Source organism: Rattus norvegicus, chromosome 2 (assembly GCF_021556685.1).
Source record: "Rattus norvegicus strain SHRSP/BbbUtx chromosome 2, alternate assembly SHRSP_T2T, whole genome shotgun sequence".
In the NCBI taxonomy this organism is placed as follows: domain Eukaryota; kingdom Metazoa; phylum Chordata; class Mammalia; order Rodentia; family Muridae; genus Rattus; species Rattus norvegicus.
This window is the reverse complement of record NC_141535.1, coordinates 194,456,354-194,480,785: the sequence shown is the minus strand read 5'-3', so window position 1 is coordinate 194,480,785 and position 24,432 is coordinate 194,456,354. Positions and strand designations below refer to the sequence as shown.

The window sequence follows — 24,432 nt, the reverse complement described above, 5'->3', positions numbered from 1 at the left end:
ACATTAAACTAAATGGAGAGAAACTTGAAGCAATCCCACTAAAATCAGGGACTAGACAAGGCTGCCCACTCTCTCCCTACTTATTCAATATAGTTCTTGAAGTTCTAGCCAGAGCAATCAGACAACAAAAGGAGATCAAGGGGATACAGATCGGAAAAGAAGAGGTCAAAATATCACTATTTGCAGACGACATGATAGTATATTTAAGTGATCCCAAAAGTTCCACCAGAGAACTACTAAAGCTGATAAACAACTTCAGCAAAGTGGCTGGGTATAAAATTAACTCAAATAAATCAGTTGCCTTCCTCTATACAAAAGAGAAACAAGCCGAGAAAGAAATTAGGGAAACGACACCCTTCATAATAGACCCAAATAATATAAAGTGCCTCGGTGTGACTTTAACCAAGCAAGTAAAAGATCTGTACAATAAGAACTTCAAGACACTGAGGAAAGAAATTGAAGAAGACCTCAGAAGATGGAAAGATCTCCCATGCTCATGGATTGGCAGGATTAATATAGTAAAAATGGCCATTTTACCAAAAGCAATCTACAGATTCAATGCAATCCCCATCAAAATACCAATCCAATTCTTCAAAGAGTTAGACAGAACAATTTGCAAATTCATCTGGAATAACAAAAAACCCAGGATAGCTAAAGCTATCCTCAACAATAAGAGGACTTCAGGGGGAATCAGTATCCCTGAACTCAAGCAGTATTACAGAGCAATAGTGATAAAAACTGCATGGTATTGGTACAGAGACAGACAGATAGACCAATGGAATAGAATTGAAGACCCAGAAATGAACCCACACACCTATGGTCACTTGATTTTTGACAAAGGAGCCAAAACCATCCAATGGAAAAAAGATAGCATTTTCAGCAAATGGTGCTGGTTCAACTGGAGGTCAACATGTAGAAGAATGCAGATCGATCCATCCTTATCACCCTGTACAAAGCTTAAGTCCAAGTGGATCAAGGACCTCCACATCAAACCAGACACACTCAAACTAATAGAAGAAAAACTAGGGAAGCATCTGGAACACATAGGCACTGGAAAAAATTTCCTGAACAAAACACCAATGGCTTATGCTCTAAGATCAAGAATCGACAAATGGGATCTCATAAAACTGCAAAGCTTCTGTAAGGCAAAGGACACTGTGGTTAGGACAAAACGACAACCAACAGATTGGGAAAAGATCTTTACCAATCCTACAACAGATAGAGGCCTTATATCCAAAATATACAAAGAACTCAAGAAGTTAGACCGCAGGGAAACAAATAACCCTATTAAAAAATGGGGTTCAGAGCTGAACAAAGAATTCACAGCTGAGGAATGCCGAATGGCTGAGAAACACCTAAAGAAATGTTCAACATCTTTAGTCATAAGGGAAATGCAAATCAAAACAACCCTGAGATTTCACCTCACACCAGTGAGAATGGCTAAGATCAAAAACTCAGGTGACAGCAGATGCTGGCGAGGATGTGGAGAAAGAGGAACACTCCTCCATTGTTGGTGGGATTGCAGACTGGTAAAACCATTCTGGAAATCAGTCTGGAGGTTCCTCAGAAAATTGGACATTGAACTGCCTGAGGATACAGCCATACCTCTCTTGGGCATATACCCAAAAGATGCCTCAACATATAAAAGAGACACGTGCTCCACTATGTTCATCGCAGCCTTATTTATAATAGCCAGAAACTGGAAAGAACCCAGATGCCCTTCAACAGAGGAATGGATACAGAAAATGTGGTACATCTACACAATGGAATATTACTCAGCTATCAAAAACAACGAGTTTATGAAATTCGTAGGCAAATGGTTGGAACTGGAAAATATCATCCTGAGTGAGCTAACCCACTCACAGAAAGACATACATGGTATGCACTCATTGATAAGTGGCTATTAGCCCAAATGCTTGAATTACCCTAGATCCCTAGAACAAAGGAAACTCAAGACGGATGATCAAAATGTGAATGCTTCACTCCTTCTTTAAATGAGGAAAAAGAATACCCTTGGCAGGGAAGGGAGAGGCAAAGATTAAAACAGAGACTGAAGGAACACCCATTCAGAGCCTGCCCCACAGGTGGCCCATACATATACAGCCACCCAATTAGACAAGATGGATGAAGCAAAGAAGTGCAGACCGACAGGAGCCGGATGTAGATCGCTCCTGAGAGACACAGCCAGAATACAGCAAATACAGAGGCGAATGCCAGCAGCAAACCACTGAACTGAGAATAGGTCCCCCGTTGAAGGAATCAGAGAAAGAACTGGAAGAGCTTGAAGGTGCTCGAGACCCCAAAAGTACAACAATGTCAAGCAACCAGAGCTTCCAGGGACTAAGCCACTACCTAAAGACTATACATGGACTGACCCTGGACTCTGTCCCCCTAGGTAGCAATGAATATCCTAGTAAGAGCACCAGTGGAAGGGGAAGCCCTGGGTCCTGCTAAGACTGAACCCCCAGTGAACTAGACTATGCGGGGAGGGTGGCAATGGGGGGAGGTTTGGGAGGGGAACACCCACAAGGAAGGGGAGGGGGGAGGGTGATGTCTGTCCGGAAACCGGGAAAGGGAATAACACTTGAAATGTATATAAGAAATACTCAAGATAAAAAAAAAAAAAAAAAAAAAAAAAAAAAAAAAAAAAAAAAGAGTGCTGATTGCTCTTCCAGAGGTCCTGAGTTCAATTCCCAGCAACCGCGTGGATCCCATTTGTAATGGGATCCAATGGCCTTTTCTGATGTGTCTGAAGACAGCACCACTATACTCATATACATAAAATAAATATATCTTTAAAAAAAGAAAAAAAAAAGAATCAATAAAAAGGTTTTCTTCTTTTAAAGATCCAGTGTACCATGGAGACTAACAGTATTAACAAATCACTTATGCAATGCTTCTTTTGTGTAGACTCTCTTTCAAGCACCTTTGACTATAAACTATTAAACTTCATCACAGCTGTATGAAGTAGGGGTATTATTTTCACTTCATGTAAGAGGAATCTTACCAGACATTGTGGTACATGTCTGTTTTCCCAGAAGTTGGGAAACAGGCAGGAGGATCAGGAGTTGAGGCCAGCTTTGGTTACATAGTGAATTCATGGCAACATGGACTGCATCAGGCCTGGTTTCAACAAATGTGCACATGCACACGGCACGCGTACGCGCACACAAACACACACAACACACGCACACACACACACACACACACACACACACACATCTCCACAAATGCACACAAGCATGCATACACTTGCAAATAAGGATGAGAAAATTTGAGTATAACAAAGTGAAGTAATTCATCTAAAACCATAAAACTAGGAAACACTGTAGCTGGAATTAAAACTCCAGCAGTTTGGTTGTGGAATTCATTCTCTTAACTCCTCTGAAGCAAGAGAGTGGAAGGTTTTAAAAAAATATTTATAGACTTGAATTTCCAGTAATGAGAGACTGAGTAATTCTCATTAACCATTCCAGGAAAATTAAGATGAAAATAGTAAAACTAAATGCACAAGGATTAGCAAACCATGAAGAATTACCAGACCACAGTCCAAAGACAGATAGCCAGACAAGTAAGCCACAGCTGACTTTTCTTCTCTGTGGAGGACTCTCCAACTGGGTGAGATGGGTAACAGGCCATTCGACATTTTGTTGACTAGGGGCAGGAGTAATAGTGCAGGTCAACAGTGCAAGTGCATCTACAACTAAGGAGTAGAGGGCCCTGAATGGCTGAATCCCAGGGATAAGGATGAACCAGGAGTAGTTTTAAGTCATCTGGGTGGTCCACAAAACAATCATCTCTTAAACATTAAAGTGATGAATCTTGGCTTGCTAGTATTTCTTGCAATCATCTAAGAGCAAAACAGATCTTTTCTGGAGAATATAGTATTGCCCAAAGTTTCAACCTAATTTTACAACTTTTCAAACAAAGTATCTGGCATATAGACAAAAAGAATTAATCATAAATCATAAAAGGAAAATATGATGTAACAGAAAAAAAACACAGTAAGTTAGAGATGGTAGCATGGACCATAATCACAGGACTTGAGAGGCACAGACCAGAGAGTCGGGAGTTCAAAATTATCCTCAGCTACATGAGTTTGAGGCCAGCATAGGCTATAATAAGCCTCTGTCACCAAAAATATTGTATTTAATTATAGAGGTGATGAATGACTACAGAACGCAGTGTATTCCAGACACAACAGGGCAGTTACACATATGAAGCCAGTAACTGTGCCACGCAGACGAACTCCAGCCATGGAGTTGGGAGGTGGTCACGTAGTGCCAGCTCTAGCTGAGGGGCTATTGGTGACTGCTGGGAGAGCAGAGAAAGAGTTTTCTTTAAAGATGTAGCCCCAAAAGTTTACCCATGTTCTAGTAGATGGTTCAACACCAAGGCACATACCAGCAACACTAAATGGACTCTGGTTTAAAAAAAAACAAGTAAACCAAGAAATTGGGAGGGAAGAGAGTTGTGAGGAATGGTGAAGGAACTGGAGCAGAGGGAAGACAGACTGATCTCAACTCATCTACAACACCAGCACTTAAGTTCAGAAAGGAGGAAGTAAGTACTGTTGATGTTAAGGAGTCCATACTTTGGGTAGGGAGGAGATGTACCTGGGAAAAGGCAGTCTGGTGGGCATCCAGGGCTTGGTATAGATACCCTGCAGTTTACCTCAGAGGCAGTTTCCCAGTATCTACTACTCAACTACTCAGCCCTGGAGGGTAGACATCCTCATACTCATTCTCCATTCTCTCACATTCTCTCTCATATTCTCTCTCATATTCTCTCTCTCTCTCTCTCTCTCTCTTTCTCTCTCTCTCTCTTTCCCTCTCTCCCTCTTTCCCCCCTCCCTCCCGCTTTCTTTTCTTTCCTTTCTTTCCCTTTCGGTCTGTCTGTCTTTCTTTCCTTCCTTCCTTCATCTGTCCTTCAGATGGGTTTAAATATGTAGCTCTCAAATTCTTAATTGTCCTGCCTCAGCCTCTGCAGTGCTAGAATTCCAGGCATGTTCTACCATGTCCAACGCATTAACTTACTTCACACCTTCACGTATCCTAAAAGGCAAACAGCTTCCTGAAGAGTTTCTTTTAGAGGTTAATGTCTTTCTGTTACATTATTCATTGTCTCTCTGTATGTATAATTGCGAGGCACACATTATGGATGTTGGGGTCAGAGGACATCTTGCAGGATGTACATTAGGCTTAGCAGGAGGTGATTTTACTGGCTGGCCATCTTGTGGGCTCTTGGGTTAATATCTTTACTGTCTACCAGCCTATAGCTTCCATTAACACACAATGAATCATGGCTATAATTTTATACAGTAGTAAAGGAGTCTATTCCTGAATAATCTTTCTTAAAAAGAAAAATTGTTTATAAAATCCAAATTTTAATATTGGGTTTAAGTGTTTCAGTATTTGGATAATATTACATAGATTAGTCAGTCGTTTGTATAAATGTAAGTTATACAATATAAAAACAAATAGAGCAGGCTGATTGATCTGAGCCTTAATAATTGATATCGACTTCATTTATCTGCTGCAATCTACTATGGTTAATCTCCTGGATTATAGTTCTTGTCTACTCAGTACTAGTTCAAAACCCAGCCATGCATCCAGAAAAGCCTTTTACAATATAGGAAAATTGATTATGTGCTCCAAAATATAAATGACTTTTTATAGCAATCTAGTCATTTCATTGTTTCTTCTCTATAACTATAATAAAAACCAACTGAGTGAAGCTGGAATCATCCCAATGATAAGTTCTTGGCTAGCACATGCAAAGCACTGTGTTCATCACCAACATAGAAGGAGAGTTAAGTAAACACAATTCAGATTTTATTCTGCCAGCAATTACAAACCCATGGGGAACTAATTGCATCTAACCAAGTTGCTTTTAATTTTCTTATTTTAATACAGGGACTGGAGTGTTCTAGGCTGGCCTCAAACTCGCTGTATAGAAAGTAGAGAGAGTGGTCTTGAACGTCTGATCCTTTTGCCTCTACCTCCCACGTGGTAGGGTTACTGGCATGAACCAACCATGCCAAGTTTTCATGGCACTGCAGACTCAAGTCAGGGCTGTGTATGCAGCACAAGTATGCTATCAACAGGGCCGCATCCCCGGTCCTAGTCATTCTAAACGCTTTCTTGATATGCCTTTTAAGATGAAGGTGAAGAGAGAAGGCTAAAACAATTCTGATCTGATGTAGGACAAACCGTACATTTTGGTCTACTGTCATAAATTTGTTAAGTTTAAATAAAAGTAGTATTTTTGTTATAAAAAATCTTACTTTTGGAACATGAGGATTAAATTCCACAGCTCTATGAATTGCTTCCACAGCATTAATTTCTGCTGTGCTTAACCCTTTTCTGAAGGCTGTTTCTGGAGAGAATCTGAAAAGAAAACCACAGAATGGAGAAATGAATGAACCACATGTACAGTCTACTGGGAACTATATACATGGATTCAGATTACAATTTATCTCCCCAAATCCAAGATATTTCTGGCAATGGCCAAAGACAAGACCAGATAACCAATAAACGTGAAAGTAAAGCCTCTGGTTCAACTTGTACACAGAGCATAAGAAGAAATGAAAATTGCAGCCTCAAGTACAGACAGCCTTTGGAGAACCTCCATTGAACCCACTGTGGGAAGGGTGACTACAATAAGAAATGTCACTGAGGGATCAGAAAATCTCAGCAAGCACAATGCAGATCTTATTATTTAGGTGATAAGAAATAAACTGTGAGGGCTGGAGAGATGGCTCAGTGGTTAAGAGCACCGACTGCTCTTCCAGAGGACCTGAGTTCAATTCCCAGCAACCACATGGTGGCTGCTGGTGTCTCACAACCATCTGTAATGGGATCCGATGCCCTCTTCTGGTGTGTCTGAAGACAGCTACAGTGTACTCACATACATTAAATAAATAAATCTTTAAAAAAAAATAAACTGTGCATATTTTATTCTAATGTATTCGAAATATAAATCTAAGGTGAAAGAAATGAGTATCATTTGGTTTCTGGTGCCTGTTTGAATGCTTGTTTGTTTGTTTGTTTATTGATAGTGTCTCACCACTGGACCTGGCCAGATTCTGAATATTTGAACTGCCAAATAAATAGAATTAGCTAAGGACAGCCAGAACTGCAAGGGAGAATAGGTAACTTCAGTAGTGGTATAAAGGCAAGATGAAACCAAGCTGCCTACTATGCACCTGTGGTTACCAGCTCATTGCTACCATATTAACTGTGTGCTTTTTTTTCTTTTTGAGACAATTTATACACTAGGATGTCCTTCAGCTTGCTATATAGCCCAGGCTAGCCTTAAACTCCTATTCCTCCTCCCAAATGCTGGCATTACAGATATAAGCTCCACACTCAGTTCTGTGTGCTTCTTCTTCGTTGAAATTGCTATAATCTTTTAATACATATATTCCTCATACAACCACTTGTGTTTTGTCTGCACATGTGTTTGTCTGTTGAATCCTCAAGAACTGCAATTACAAACAGTTGTGAGCTGCGCCCTATGGTTGCTGGGAACTGGACCCAGGTCCTCTGGAAGAGCAGCCAGTGCTTTTAACCTATGAGCCGTCTATCTCTCTAGTCCCCCCAACCCCCAATATCGTTCTCAACGTAACAATTACAATTACTAGATGTAACTATCTGAGTCCCAGTTTACTTAACTCTAAAAAGCTCTGTCATCAATCTACATGCAATGAACAGCCTCAACGTCACAGAAGACCCTTATTGGGAAGGAAACAGAAAGGAGGAAGAGGGAAAAACGTATTAAATATTCATTAGTCTTTCCAAATTATCAGGAAATACCATGGTTTCATAAGTACTTACTTATCTGAGACAGTTCTTGTTTTCAATAGCGCTGCTGTGTAGCAGATGGCTGCTGACTTTGGAAGGCTTATATCTGTAACAATTATTATTGTCAGTTTAGGTAAGGATTAAAATATATAAGTTACAGTACAGACTCATCAGCTCTAATACAGTAGTATAGGCACCGAGACACATTGTTGGAAGCCCTGGGTTTGATTCTTGATTATACTATTTACTAGTGGCATATCCCTGGGGGATAGTTACGACTTTATTGATCTCTTTTCGAAATGGAAAATGGTACAGAGAGATTAAGCTATGTTGATAAAAGTCCTCTGTATAATTGCAATAGGTTTTCAACAAACATCTATAAAATTCTGTTTACAATAAGACTAGTCATAGGAAATCCACAGTATAACTAAAAGTCTGTAAAAACTAATATTAGGGGCTGGAGCAGTAGCTCAGTGGTTAAGAACACTGACTGCTCTTCCAGAAGTCCTGAGTTCAATTCCCAGCAACCACATGGTGGCTCACAACCATCTGTAATGGGATCTGATGCCCTCTTCTGGTGTGCCTGAAGACAGCTGCAGTGTACTCACATACATTAAATAAATAAATAAACTAATATTAGAAAAAATTAAAATATTTAAGTGCTATTATATCTGGAATGATTTTAACTTTTTCCCTAAGTGTTTGTCTTTTCTACATTTTTTATGTGACTACATTTCATAGAATATAAAATTAATCTGAGATCATGAACAAAGTAAATCCTTTTCCAGAAGGATGCCTAAAATAGAGGTCCTGGAAGAGAATGAAGTGCTCTCAAGATGGTCTCAGCTCAGACTTACAGTGAATGGAGATCCCAACAACTTCAGGTCCATACAGTGATGTACAGTAAGACACATGAACACTAAAACCACAGAAGCACCAAATAAGGTGGGCTCTGTTCGGTTTGGTGGGTTTTACTAAACAGGTCCCTTTCTGACTTTTTATATTCAGTCCCTAAGCCTGCATAACACAAATATCACAATAGGCCACACATCCAGTAAGTTACATATGGAAGAAATTTCTCACAAATTTTCCCATGAGCCTAACTATTCTGAAGATCTGCCTAAGAATTCCAGATGTTTAAAAGAAGTAAACTTCCCCTATCAAATATATCACACTTCAACCTTCCCAAGTCATGGGGATCCTAAACGAATGGCAGGAACCTCTGCCAGGGCCAGTGAATGACAGTCCATGTCCTGTTGTAATGAGAGGTGTAAGCAGAAACACTATGAGAGCTAGGAATTGTGCAGGGTAGACTTTCATCAACTGTACATTAAAAAGAGGGACTAATATCAGAATAAATCATGACCGAAAAACTCAGACAAGCTGAACCAGGTTTATCAAAGTAAAAATTATCTTTAATAAACTTACGAAGATCTAAACCTTAAGAAATAGATGCACATTAAAATATCCTAGATGGGCACAGTGAAATATATCTTTAATCCCAGGACGTGAGAGGAGAGAAAGGCAGAGGCAGGCAGATCTAAGAGGAAGATAAACTAAATTGATGTCTTACTTTGAATGAATGAGAAGAAAGTCCTATTCAGCACTGTTCCAAATCTATTTGTAGCCAACTGTTATTGTTATAATAATATAAATGGCTAATATACATGGAATTGTTCTTACAAAATATCTAGCAAACAAAGAAATGGAAAAGCTGAATTAAGGTTCAGGTTTGCCACTCATTTACTGGGAACTATTACCCAATATTTAACCTTCTTAAACTCCAGTTTCCTAATTTCGTACCAAGAAGAGTAAAAATGCTTGTCCTACACATCACATTGTTATTATATGGACACAATGAAATTATATAAATCACTTTTTTAACTAAAAATAATTATAAAACCATTATTCTGAATTATTCTTATAAAGATTACCATACAACTTCTTTTGGTATTCCTTATATGCCAAAATCCATGAGGCACCCTATTGTGTCCACAATGCCTACACCTCTCCTCATATCTACCTGCTATGTACTGTCCCAATTCTCTATGTGTTCCACTAAATCATAAATGCCATGAGGGTTAAATCCATGTTTTCAAGTTCACCATTACAATCTAAGTGCCTTATACATATTACATACTCAGTTAATAAAGAATACATCCTCACAGAGGAAAAGTTCCTTCTTGTAAACTTTTGATGCTGGAAGGACAGTTAGACACTTGATAGTAGTTTTACCTGCTCCTTGAAAATTGACTGTTAAGACTGGAAAGAGACAATAAAGAAACCTAGAATATCTAGTCTATCTATACCCATGTTATCTACTAATACACACCAAATAACTCACCATCATATTTTGCCAGGACTGCCTGAACATCTGCGTAGGCCTGCAATTCTAGAAGTGATTCTAAAAGATTTTCATGGATGTTCAACATGGTAAGAGGAGGAAACTCTTTCATCAACTGTATATTAAAAGGAAAAAAAGAAAGACTACAATCAAATAAAAAATGACAAAAAAACTCAGTGATTTGTTAAAGTATGTTATTTGCCTTTTTATAAATTTATAAAGATCTAAACCTTAAGAAATATACACACATTAAAAATATGTGCTGGGCAGTGATGTCACAGGCCTTCAATCCCAGCACTCAGGAGGCAGAGGCAGGCAGACCACTTCAAGTTGGAAGTCAGGATGGCCTACAGAATGAGTTCCAGGACAACCAGGCTGAGACCATACCCCAAGAAAATACATACATACATATACACCGATATACATACTATCCTGTTAGAAAGGTGGGCAATCGGGCTGGAGAGATGGCTCAGAGGTTAAGAGCACCGACTGCTCTTCCAGAGGTCCTGAGTTCAAATCCCAGCAACCACATGGTGGCTCACAACCATCTGTAATGGGATCTGATGCCCTCTTCTGGTGTGTCTGAGGACAGCTACAGTGTGCTTATATATAATAAATAAAAATGTTTAAAAAAAAAAAAAAGATGGGCAATTGAAAAGCAGTGATTCTGGGGCTGGAGAGATGGCTCAGTGGTTAAGAGCACTGACTGCTCTTCCAGAGGTCCTGAGTTCAATTCCCAGAAACCACATGGTGGCTCACAACCATCTGTAATGGGATTTAATGCCCTGTCTGGTGTGTCTGAAGACAGCTACAGTGTACTCATATAAATAAAATGAATAAATCTTTTAAAAAATTAAGTTTTTTTTTTTTTTTTTTGGTTCTTTTTTTCGGAGCTGAGGACCGAACCCAGGGCCTTGCGCTTCCTAGGAAGCGCTCTACCACTGAGCTAAATCCCCAACCCTAAGTTATTTTAAAATAAAGGAAAAAGTAATTTTGCATTAAAATAACTGATAAATTTTTTTAGTTTGTAAATAGAAATAATGGTTGTTATCAATTTACTTACATCTCTCATTATTTTCACTGCTTCCCTTATTCTTCCCAATTTTCTTGCACACATTGCCAATCTTCTTTTAATATACACAAGTACATTGGTATCTCGCCCTATTAAAAACAACAAGAAAATTACACAGCTCTCACTTTTGTATCATGGCCTAATATTTAAACTTGGAAAGCTTATTAAAATTAATTATAATTATATAATTATAATAATTAATATAATTATATTATAATTATTAATAATATAAGAATGCATTATTATTAATAAATGCTAAATTTATCACTCAGTAATAAATATTTTATGTATGTTTCTAATATTAAAACCTTAAAATATATTTAATTACTTTTCCTCTAGTAGTAAGCAATTGAGCATAGTATATAATTTCTTTGGTTGATGAGTTTAATACTGATAGAAAACAAGTAGATATTAGTAGGAAGATATATTTATCTACTAAAGTTTCTGCATAAACAACCTATAATTTTAGTATTATTATTTTGGCTCAAAGACTCTAGATGTTTCAAACAAAATTTGTATGAATAATATAAATTTTATTAAGTTAGTAATTAATTAGGAAACTTTCTAGAAAGAGTTATGAGGAAAATCTGACCCCTGGGCCAGGGAGATGGCTCAGAAGGCAGAGGATACTTGCTGCCAAGCCTGGTTACCTGAGTTTGATCCCTGAGATCCACATGGTGGAAGGAGAAAACTGACACACACAAGTTCTTTTCTGACTTCTATGCATACATATGTGCATGTGCACACACAGTCAAATGTGAACACACATTCAAATACTAATATATAGATAAGTATAATTTTTAAAATTAAAAAGTCAACAACATAACCACATTTGATATTATGCAAGGACAAAAAGCAAGAGGTATTATAGATGTAGTTTCATTAGTTCCAGGTTGCAAAATTAACTAGTTTTGTATAAAAACATGCCTTAATGAAATATATTGTAAACACAAGTATTTAACTGAGAGAAAACATTAGCCAAATTTTAATTTCCATAAACAAAAAATGTAGAACTTAGCTGCTAAGAGATAATGTCTTGTATAAACATATTTCAATTTATTGCCTAGTATCTGCCAAAATCATGAAACTAAAACCCCTTGGCCACAAGTCTCAGTCAGAAACAGCAACACTGCCTGATTCTAACAGCTTTGGTAAGTGTCGCAACCCTAACCAGAAGAACATCTTCAAAAGAAAAAACGGTTCCTGTGCATCATCTGATCTCAAGCTTGCTGGAGAAAAATCAATCAAAAAAAGAAACAATGTCACATAGAAAACCGTGTATGTGCTAGGAAACAAAGGGTGTGAAAGGAGCAGTCACCAGAAGGATCCAAATTCAGAAAAAAGAACAAGGAAGAGGAGGGAGAGAGAGAAGGAGGGAGGGAGGGAGGAAGGAAGGAAGGAACCACCCTTTGGTACCACATACAGATCCATAGATGAAGAGCAAACAAAATGATGTTTGGACTGGGGGTTCACCTCAGGGTTAGATACTGTCAAGCACATGGGAGGAAGGCCCTGGATCAGATTCCCAGAAATGCAAAACAGTACCCCTCCCATTACTCTGAGTAAGGGTCTGGGTAAAGACAATGTTTACTGTCTAGAGAGAATCTGAGTACTGTCTGGCATCATTAGAAGGGTCCCTTGAATTTTAAAAAGTGTTGTTTATCTAGTGACCAGCCAGCTCTTGTAGGAAAGAAAATGCTCAGTTTCAAAACAGCATATTTTTTTTCTAGGTAACTAAACAGATCTGTTCCATTCTACAAATACTGTCAGGATAATGCATACTTCTTTCTGTACTGTTGGCTTGTTACTATTAACAGATCAGAAATAGAATCTACCAGTTGTCTCATAAAAACTAGCGAATGTTTATATATTAATTTATTGTTGTTGTTGATATTGTTGTTGTAGCTGTTGTTTTTTGCTTTAAACACAAAAGATGCAAATTCAGAACAGGACAAAACCTGGGCTTGGTGGCGCATGCCTAGAATCCCAGCTTAGAAGGAAGATCAATTCTGGGCCATCCTTGTCTATTTGGCAAATTTGAGGCTAACACCTGAGAAACCAAGAGGGGGGAAAAGGAGGAATAGGCAGTTTAAATGTGCTTACTCAGTTGAGCTTCATGCTGAGGACTCTGATGCTGGCACTGCTGTGACCGTCTATAAATTATCTCTCCCGCCCTGAGTGCCTGTTTAAATAACCTTTCAGCATCTACAATGGTTGTTGCTTCTTCTTCGGCCAGTAGAACGTAGGCAGTGGCACAGCTATAAAGCAAGCAGGCAAGGCAACATTAAGTACAGTGGTGCAGCCCACACTGCTCTTGCACAGGCCCTTGCTATGGCGCGCTTCCCATCCCTACCTATACTCTCCATCTTTGAGGGAAAAATGAACATCACTCAGTGTGTTAACTCCCTAGGGGTGCACTAGGATAGTCATCATTCCAACCCCACAGTGTTTGATCCACTCTTTATTTTCTGTCTTTTTTATTTCTATCTCTGTTCTCTGAAACTTTGCTTTGCTTTTGTGAAAGGGGAGAAAAAGTAAGGTACACAAAAAGTTCCTTTAAAAAGTAGTTGTAAGCACCAGCCCTGCCCCACCCCCAGTCACGCCTGCTCTAAGCCACTGCCTGCTCACAAATGTCCATAACATGGTACCAACCATGGGAGTGCAGACTGGGAAGATTCCCTAGGCTAATTAGGGACTTTTTGTATGTGATCAGAAACAGTTCTACATTAAGCCTTTTCTACCCAAGTGCTATCTGTGGCCTCTTCTAGGCTTATCCAGTCCTTCCTCTCATACACCAACGCTCAACCACACACCCATGTTTGCCCCAAGCTTCCTTTTCTTCACCCTGCTAAAACACAGAGATTTTTGTTTGTATCTTTAAAGTCAACAGCTAGCCAATAAAATAAACTAATTCTTGGCTTTGTGTAAGAAAGAAATCAAAGGGGCTGGGGATTTAGCTCAGTGGTAGAGCGCTTACCTAGGAAGCACAAGGCCCTGGGTTCGGTCCCCAGCTCCGAAAAAAAAAAAAAAAAAAAAAAAAAAAAAAAAAGAAAGAAATCAAAAAGTTTCCCTTCCATTGGGATAACTAACCAGAACATTTAGTTTGAAGATGATGTCTTAGTTCTGCTTGTCCAAGCCTATACAGTCCAGCATTTAAATCAGTAGCCACAAGTAGATACTGAACACTTGAAATGTGATTAATCTAAACTGATTAATTTGGCATGCTAGTGCATATCAAATTTTAAAGACTGAGAAAATGTAAAATACTTCATTGGTAGGCTTTTAAAATAGTGATCATATGTGAAAACATTTTATATTTTGAATATTAATAATAAAACACTCAAACTAAATTCTTTTTTAACTACTTAAATATGGCTACTGGAAATCTAAAAAGCTACATGTATGGTTCACATGTTCCAATTAATCAGAGATTATTGACAAAAAATGCAAGAGAAGGCACAAAATTCAGTGACTGGAGTAGCTACCATCCACATCTATAATCCCAATACTCAGAACCCTGAGGCAGGAGGACCTTGAGTTTGTGGACAGCTTTGACAAAAAGCTTTGCGCTCTATGACAAGACCTTGTCTATTATAAAATAGTAATAATTATAAAAAGGTAACTACCCTTCAGTTAGGGTCAAGAAGGCCTTTCAGAAAAAAATGCAGATTGCACCACAGAGACAGTTTCCAGATAGCATTTTAAATTGACATATATAATAATTTACTAATTGACATATTTCTCCAATGCATTACATTAGATTTTTATAAAACATTAGGTACACTATTGCTTTAAACATTAAGTATCCTATCTGCCACCCCAAATCAATTTCAAATTTTTGTTGTTGCTCACAACAGAATTATGTCATGCCGCCCAGACTAGCCTTGAACTCTCATTCTCCTGACTTAGCTTTCCAAGTGCTGGTGATTACAGATACATGTCACAACACCTATCATCAAATATTTGTATTTATTGTTTTGTTTCAAACACTTTTAAATAGCCAAGATAGAAATATTTTTTGTAGGGCGGGGGTTACAGCACAGTGGTAGAGCACTTGCCTAGCATGCTTGAGGCCCTGGGTTCGATCCCAGCACTGCAAAACAAAACAAAACACCACTTTTGTAAAGACCTTGATGGATAAAATTGATGAAATAGAATCTTAAATATCAACATCATCTTATTACTTTGTTTTGTGGTGCTGGGAATAAAACTCAGGATCTCACATGGTAGGCAATGTCTATCATTAAGATACATCCCCAACCCCTACCATAACTAAATTACAAACCAGGTCTGATGGTACAGGCCTATAATCCCAACTTCTCATTAGGGTGAGGCAGGAGAGTGACAAGTTCAAGAACTGCCTGGGCAAATCAATAAGATCTTGTCTCAAAACGTAGAAGGGAAAAAGGCGGGGTGGGGACTGAAAAAGTAGTTCAAGGGTAGAGCACTTGTCTGGCATGTGCAAGGACCTGGGTTCTATCCCCAGTACCACCAAAACCCACAATAAATCATAGTATATGTTCCTTGGCAATTTTGCCTTATATTCTTGCATCTAGATGTGTTATTAAAAAAAAATAGTCCTATGCATACTTAATGACTTTCTTTTGTCTTAAACTGGGATTAAATTCACACACCAGTAAAATTCTATTTCATATACTTATTTTGTATTTGTTTATCATGTGTGCCTATGTATACACCATAGCACACATGTGGAGGTCAGAGAACAACGTGTTGGATTCGGTTTCCTCTTTCTACCACATGGGTCCTGGGAATCAAAATCAGATCATCGTACCTTTACCAGATGAGCTGTCTTGTAGACCCACCAGTATAATACATTTTCAATTAGAGAACTCAGAAACGATGACTGTATTCTCAAGGTTGCGAACTGTAGCTGGTACATAAAGTGTTATAACCATTTAGCAGTTCTACTGTCTCTCACGGCTCCCCACCGACAGTCACAGATCACCTCTTCAATAGAGTCCTTCGGTGCAAAGAGGCTTTCGTTTTAATAAGATATAGTTTACCATATTGCTTATGTCTTTATTGTCCTGTCTGTTAAACCACTGGAAAATCTGGGGCCTAAGGCTGCCCTACCTTTTCTCTCCTGTCGTCCCCGACCCCCTTCTCTCCTCTTCTCTTCTCTCTTCCCCCAGCCCTACTCTCTTTTTCAGGAAAAGAGCTCTACCACCAAAATACACCCCAACCCACTCCATATTCTCTTAGAGGAGTCTAGTCAATTTTTAATTAATTAATATGCATGTGAGGTAGAGGGGTACAATTTCCAACCTGTAGATGTGATTGTCCAACTGTTTCAGTATCATTTGCTAAAAACATCTTTTCCTCTGTTGAACTGCCTTAGCACCTCCATCAAAAAATCAACTAACAGCCCACAGACTCATGAGCTTATGTGCAAACTCCCAGTTGGAACCCATCAGTCTAGTTGTCTAACCTGATGGTTTAGCCACCTAGCTTTATAGTAAGTTTTAAAATTGGAAACTATGAGTCCTCTAATGCTGTTCTAGGATTGTTTTTGGTTACTTAGAGTCCGTTGCAACAGCATGCAAATGATAAGACCAATTTGTCCACTTCTGCAGAAATAGTAACTACAATTTTAATCATTTTTTATATGTATGAGTGTTTTGCCTACATGTATGCCTAGGTACTACATGCATGCAATCCCCATGGAGACCAGTAGAGGGTACTGGATACCCAGGGAGTAGCATCAGATGATTGTGAGCTGCCATACGGGTGCTGGGAACCAATCCAGGGTCCACTGGAGAAGTAGCCAGAGCTTTTAACCACTGAATCATAGGTCTAGCCCCAGTGATTGTAATTTTAACAGCAGTTACATTAAATCTGTAGACTGATGTGGGGGAGCACTGACATTTTAGTCAATGACATTTAATCTGTATAATACATGAGCAGACAATTCCTTCATACTTGTTTAGGTCTTTTTATTTTAACCATTTGAACAATGTTTTGTGGGTTTTCAAAGTTTTGAAAAATTACTTTGAGTGTAGAAGTGTGGGCACACATATGCCATCACGTGTGTTCAGAAGTGAGAAGGTGACTGCCAGAAGTCAGCTTGCTCCTTCCTAGGTTCTGGGGTCGAGCTCAGGCCGCCAGGCCTTTTTTTTTTTTTTTTTTTTTTTTTTTTTTTTTTTTTTCCCGGAGCTGGGGACTGAACCCAGGGCCTTACGCTTGCTAGGCAAGCGCTCTACCACTGAGCTAAATCCCCAGCCCCAAGGCCTTTATCTCTCAACTGCTTTTCTAGTTATCAGTGTGCAAGTATCACACTTTTTGGCTAAATTTCCTCCTACGCACTGTCATATGCTTGCTGCCATTGTAAATGGGGTTGTGCTCATCATAACTGTTTAGAGATGAAGCTAACTATTTATTCATACATTTTAAACCTAATTTATAAGCATGGATAGGTTTCTGTTTGCGTAAACTTCTTAAGGTTTTCTAGACATACAATCACATCACCTATGAAAAGACAGTTTATTTTTTCCTTTCAAACGCAGACATTTTTTTCCTTTCTTGCTCACCTGCCCTGTTAGGATTCCTCATAGAATGTTACACAGAAGTAGTGAGCCCAGGATCATGAGGACCTCAACTTCTCTTCTTTAATGTCAGTTTCCTGTTTCTGAGACCCCTAAGCTACAGGGATCGGACAGCTGTGCTGACTCTGAGCGCAGACCTGTCACAGAGCTCCTGGAGCACATTTTTATGTCAGCTGCATTTTCAACTGTAGGATTTCCTCTTAGTTCTTTATGTGTCCAGAGGCCCTTGATGGAATTTCAAACACGTACTGATAATTTTCTAGTGGTGAAACAGCACGATAGACCTTTCTTGTAGTCTTTACCGTTTTGAACAAATTTAAAATAGATGGTTTAAAGTCTATTAAGAAAAAAGTTCAGTGGGGCTAGAGATGGCTCAGCGGTTAAGAGCACCGACTGCTCTTCCAGAGGTCCTGAGTTCAATTCCCAGCACCACATGGTGGCTCAAAACCATCTATAAAGAGATTTGATGCCTTCTTCTGGTGTGTCTGAAGACAGTTAATTAAATCTTTTAAAAAAAGAAAAAGAAAAAAATTCAGACTTTTTTTGGAGACATTTCCATGAATACCTTTTCCATTTCTGTTCTATCATTTCTCTGAATGCTGGTTTTTCTTGTTTTGTTTGAGATCAGGGTCTGGCTGTACCCCAGGCTAACCCAGAGCTCAGTTACAGTCTCCTGACTGCTGAGATTACAAAAATGTACCACCACATCCACGTTTTCTGCATGCTTCATAATTTTTTTTGTTGATGTTGAAAATTGAAAATCTTAACTCTAATATTCTGGCAACTGTAGAATCTGATTTTCTGCATTCCCCTTTGCTGCTGCTGTTTGTTGGAGTTGTCCGTATAGTAAATTTCCTGATGATTTTGTAACTTTGTATTCTTTGTTATGTGTGACCAATAAGGTCTGTACTCAGCATAGTGGTCAATTAATGATCAAAGATTTCTTAAATATTTATGAACAAAGTACAAAACCCAAGACTCCACAGGTAGGCATTGTGTATGTGTGAATGTATGTGTATGTGCATATGTGTACATATATGTATATGTATATGTGTGTTTGCATGTACATACATATGTATATATACAAAGATGCACTTTCAACGCTCAGGTATTTTACAACTATCAGAGCTTTTATTTCCTATTATGTCCAACCTAAATGTTATCTAGACAGGACATTCTTTACATAGCTGACATTTTTAAATATTTTTATCATAAAATAAAGTTGGATTTTATCTTTTTTTCCCCATGAATTAAGATAATATATGGGCTTAAAAAGACTTGAAAACTAAGTATTTTCTGAGCATGTGTCCAACTCTGTCAAAAACTGGGTCTTTGAGGCTCCCAGGAATCTGTGGAACTTTTGGAGGCCCTATTCTCCAATGTCCCATTTCCCAACCTTTCCTCATATATTTTCTAGGTTGTCTATTTTGTCCTTTTATTTTGTTTTATCTTTTACATCAGAAATAGATGGCTAATAACCCAGTTTCCTCTAAATATTTTCATCTTAGGATGTTCGATTCAGAGAGTTTCAAGGTAACTGAAATAAAGGCAACCCCCTTGAGTTAGTGCCTCAAGGAACCATCACGTTGGTAAAACCAACAACCACAGTTCTGTTCCTGGCATGATACACCTGCATCTGGGCTGGCATGTTCATTTTGTCTCCAAGAATGCCACTGAGCTAGAGAGTCGGGTGTGGGGGTGACTAGAGTCGGGGGTGAGCTAGAGAGTCAAGGGTGAGCTAGAGTCAGGGGGTGACTAGAGAGTCAGGGGGTGAGCTAGAGAGTCAGGGGGTAAGCTAGAGAGTCAGGGGGTGAGCTAGAGAGTCAGGGGTGGGCTAGAGAGTCAGGGGGTGGGGGTGAGCTAGAGAGTCAGGGGGTGAGCTAGAGAGTCAGGAGGTGAGCTAGAGAGTTGGGAGGTGAGCTAGAGAGTCAGGGAGTGAGCTAGAGAGTCAGGGGGTGAGCCAGAGAGTCAGGGGGTGAGCTAGAGAGTCAGGGGATAAGCTAGAGAGTCAGGGGGTGACTAGAGTCAGGGGGTGAGCTAGAGAGTCAGGGGGGTGAGCTAGAGAGTCAGGGGGTGACTAGAGAGTCGGGGGTGAGAGCTCTTATATTTAGGCAATTTCTGCTTGACTAAGCAATCCGAGGTTACTTCACAAAAGCTCTGACTATTTCAGAGTCTCAACAGGCTACACTCCCGTCAGCCAGTCACTAGCTGGGGAACATAGCCATTACTTTGCTCTCCCAAGAGGGTCTTCTTATTGATAACAAGAAAGATTGAAGGAAAACTCTCAATTCATATTAGCCATGTGGCATTCTTTGAATAATGTCACATGACATTTATTTAGAATATATTATACTATATTATTTAGAATAAGTAGCCTTTTAAACATGGAGTCAGGTTTTCATTTTTGTTTTAAGATATAAAGATAACACAAAGTGCTATGAAAGTAAATGCTGTAAACATGAAAAAACTGACAGAGCTATTTTATAAACTTTGAATCTTCTTTGATGCCTCAAAGCCCATTGCTTTGTATAAGTTCCCAGGATTGGTGACTGCTTTAAATGAATGATTTAAATGAAAAACGAAATAAAACAGTGGCATAAATACTGAAGTATCCATTTAACTACTAAGTATCATTTGCATTCTTCATCAGTAGTCTATTTAAAATGAACCTCTAAAATACTTTATGTAAAACCATATGGTAATTTACACTTCCACAAGCAAATACAGATGGAGTGAACACTGCAAATCTTATCTCTAGTGTGCAAGATAGGGAAGGAGACTCTTCCGAATCTTATGAACAGATAAAAGAAAATACAAAATTATTTGCCTGTGTTTCCTTTAAAACAAATTTATTTTTCCAACTTACTCATTGTTTAACTCTAAAGCTTGGTAGGCTGCTTTGATTCGAGCTGGAGGATTTCTTTCCCTCCATGCCTTCTGCATAACTGTGGGAAGAATATTTCAAAGAGTGGATGAGATGGTAAACATAAATAATCTTATGTAAAACGTATGAAGAGTGAGCTTTAAATATCATGTTCTTAAACATATGAAACTGAGCTACGAGTTCACATCTACATGAAAATTTATATTAAATCTGGAAGCTTTCTACATAATAAAATTATTCTATGATCTATTTTCATAACATAAAGTAATTAACTTAATCATATCATTATTACACACAAGCATTTATGTATCTAAGTGAATGTCACACTGAGTTGAGTGACACTAGATTAGAATAAACATGAAAGTTCTACCTTCTGAGAGGGGCCTATAGAGCTACTGAAAATACACAAAAGCTTAAAAAGTCTTTGTTTAATCACTGATTCGATAGAGGAAAAACGTATAGATGTGTGTTTTCTATGAGAACGGGAACAGAAGACTGAGTAACTTAGAGTGCAGCACGTCTCTGGAAAACCTCGGCTTCATCGACCCCGACACTAAGCTAGGTTAGGTTCTCTGTTATAACAGGATGGGTTCTGCTACCACTGAACCAAAAGGCAGATATCGCACTTCATGACGTCACTTAAGAGCTAAGCAAACACATACCAAGTAGATTCTCAAAGCTACCTGGCTTACTTTACATTTTTGAAAGAAAAATGGAGAACTTATGAATGTTGACTTTGGAACAAAGCCTCCAACTGTCCAGAAAGAATAACGTGGACAATGTTTGAGTTTTCCTTTGGAAACAAAATATTAGTCTTGGCTCAGAAAATGAGACAATATATTCCACATGTGTAACAAAAATGCATCTTTCATATCAAACATGTCACCAGCTAGCTGACAGCTAATGCTTCCTGAACTTGACAAACTGATGCAAGCCAGCACCACCTGATGCTGACCAAGTAAAGAACATCAATCTGCAGCAACACTGAAACAGGATACAGAAACAGACTGTGATGCTAGGCTAGTGAGCCCTCGAGGATAGGATGCTCTTCTACAAACTGTACAGCATCTACAGGCCAATTTTAATGCTGAATCTCTATCAGTATTGATAAAATATTCTAGTATATAACCATAATTTATCTAATTAATTAACTAATCTAATTAGCTCTCGATGGAAAGTTAAGTCATTTCCAGTGTTTTACTATTTTAAAAACACTGTAGACTATACATAAACTTATAACTCTAGGTCTTAGAAGGTCTAGAGTTCAAGGTCATCTCACTATTCAGGGGGTCTGAGGCTAACCTGGGCTGCATAAAACCCTGTCTCAAAAACAAAAATCAGCAACAATAATAAAAAAAAAAAAAACGCTGTAATGCTATCTTTCATCCAGGTGTGGTAGTGAAAACTCTTAACTCTACCATTCAGGAGGCTGAGGCAGGAGGATAACAATGAATTTGAGGCCAGCCAGGGTTATATAGCAAGTACTAGGCCAGCCAGTGCTACACAGCAAGACCCTGACTTAAAAAAGCAAAAATAATTGGAAATAAAATTCAATGGTAAAAAATTCTGCCTAGCAGTGTGTGAGGTTTAGGCTCAATTCTCAGAACTGTAATGCAAACCACCACCACCAAAACAGAAAAGAAATATAATCTTTCAGCTTTGTACAGATTACCAAATATTGCTTGGCAGAACAGTTTATTTAAAATAGGTACAACCTTTAAAAGATTTTGGATATATACTCTCAAAAACTGCTCAATAAACTTATTGATTTGTAATTTGAGCCAGCATAGGAAAGTGACCATTTCCCCAGTCTCTTACCCTTGGAGCCAGGTTGAGCATCTCTATACAAAACTCCAAACTACAAAACATGAAACCAAAGTCGAAAAATCAGCACCTGACTTCATGGGATAGGTTGCAGTCAAAACGCATGTACAATAAGAGAGGTATGGTGACACAGACCTGTGATCCCAGAATTGGGAGGTTGAGGCAGAATGATCAAGAGCTCAAGACCACCGTTAAGGAGTTAAAGGCTAGCCTGGACTATATAAGCCCCTATCTCTAAATATAAAAAACAAAACAACACACACACACACAAATCACTTCCCTTCTATGTGTAAAATGTATATATGAAAGAATTCTAAAGTTTAGACTTGAGTCCCATTTTCAAGATGTATCATTATACACATACAAATCTCAAAAATCAAAGAAAATCTAAAAAAAAAAAAAACCACTAGCACTTCAGACAGGGGACACTGAGTCTGTATTATCAACCTTTGCTAATTTAGCACATGAAAACAGTATCGTTTGTGACTTTTGTTTCTGATGAATTATATAATCTATCTTCAAGAATTTTTCTTATTCTCATGTTTTCAAATCCGCTATCATTCCTGCCTTTCAAGATTGATCTTCACAACCAAGGTATACCCAAGTCTAAAGTGAAAGAGGGAAATACAAGTTAAAAAAATAAAAAAATTTTAAAAAGACTTAAGAATAATTTAAATAAAAATACAAACTTATTATGCAATACTGCTACGAGCTCATGATGTGCTTAAAATTAAAGCATACACAAAAAACCCAATTCGCTCAGACTTATCTATTTCCAATTTATATTTGCAATATTCAAATAAGTACAAAAAAGGACTCTAGATGTAAATGTCTACCAAGTCCCAGGAGAAACAAAGTGCTTAGAGCACACACACTGCGTGAACAGCAAAGCAGCCGCCACACTGGCTGACCACAGCCATTGACACACAAGTCCATCCCCTTATTTCCCAACTTTCATCATAGTATAAACCTGGACAACAGTTTCTGTTGGCTTAGTGTTCTATCTTGCTTTTTGAGACAGGGTCACCAGTGTTACCCATCACTCTGCCATCCTCCTACCTCAGATCCATCAAAGCACACTGCTGACCAGTCCTTGAGGGTGTTTTTGCTTATTCTGATTTGAACCAACTCTTCAAACGAGCAAAATTTACTAATTTAACAATTACTATGACAATAAGGGAGGTTCGCACATCACACTTATGTGCATGCTTGCCTTTTCTGCCATAACAACTATCCTGATGAAAATATTTCCTTCATGTGAGTGGCCAAAAGGACGAAAACAAAACTGACAGTTCATTCCTAATTCTCACTCAAAAAAGTCTTCCTGTGAGTTCGGAATTTAACTAGAGTACACACTCACAGCCCTGCAAGTACAGAAAACTACAAGGACCAAAATGACACCTGTGGTCTTGAGAAAATCCATGTGAAACCCCTCAGTTAAAATTTGCACGACTCTTCCCTATACCCAATAGAATGTAAAAAAAAAAAAAAAAATATATATATATATATATATATATATATATATATTCCTCTGATTATTCTATTTATCCTTTCCTACCTAAGCATAATCACTAAACCCCTCTCCTGAAGTGTGCTCACTTCTAGCTTACAAAAGAAAAGGCTTGCCCCTTGGTCACTCTGAATCTTCCTAGATCCAGTGTGGATGGCTCAAAACCTCTAGGTGTTGAGAGCAGACTGGTTGGGAGATGGGTACTTACTTGTTTATTTTTGAGATAAAGTTAAAAATGCTCTTGCCTCAGCCTTCCAAATATTAAGCTTATAGGCATGACCTGTCAGGCCTGGCTGAGGACAAAATCAAGGAGCCTGAAAATAAGGATTCCTGCCTTTTACTCCTTTCTTTCAGTGGGGGAACCTTGCAGTGAGGAGGAATATTCTTCCACACTGGGGATGCAGCTTCCTTGGCAGAATGGCTGCTTAGC

General features: G+C 38.5%; 1 protein-coding gene across 8 annotated transcripts in view; it reads right to left on the bottom strand.

Moving 5' to 3' along the window:
* The window catches only part of St7l (suppression of tumorigenicity 7-like), a 69,811-nt gene that overhangs the window by 31,114 nt on the left and 14,265 nt on the right, over positions 1 to 24,432 (bottom strand). For 4 of the 8 annotated variants that reach the window (XM_087620148.1, XM_087620151.1, XM_087620154.1 and 1 more), the window contains 7 exons: positions 22,487 to 22,526; positions 20,651 to 20,729; positions 13,325 to 13,479; positions 11,213 to 11,310; positions 10,150 to 10,264; positions 7,839 to 7,911; positions 6,287 to 6,389 (listed from right to left, as the gene is read on the bottom strand). In XM_087620148.1, the coding sequence (XP_087476274.1) occupies positions 6,287 to 6,389; positions 7,839 to 7,911; positions 10,150 to 10,264; positions 11,213 to 11,310; positions 13,325 to 13,479; positions 20,651 to 20,727 (621 nt within the window). In that variant the 5' untranslated portion in view covers positions 20,728 to 20,729; positions 22,487 to 22,526. The remainder of the gene's footprint in view (positions 1 to 6,286; positions 6,390 to 7,838; positions 7,912 to 10,149; positions 10,265 to 11,212; positions 11,311 to 13,324; positions 13,480 to 20,650; positions 20,730 to 22,486; positions 22,527 to 24,432) is intronic. The other 4 variants (NM_001007639.1, XM_087620139.1, XM_087620136.1 and 1 more) reach the window with 1 other exon arrangement.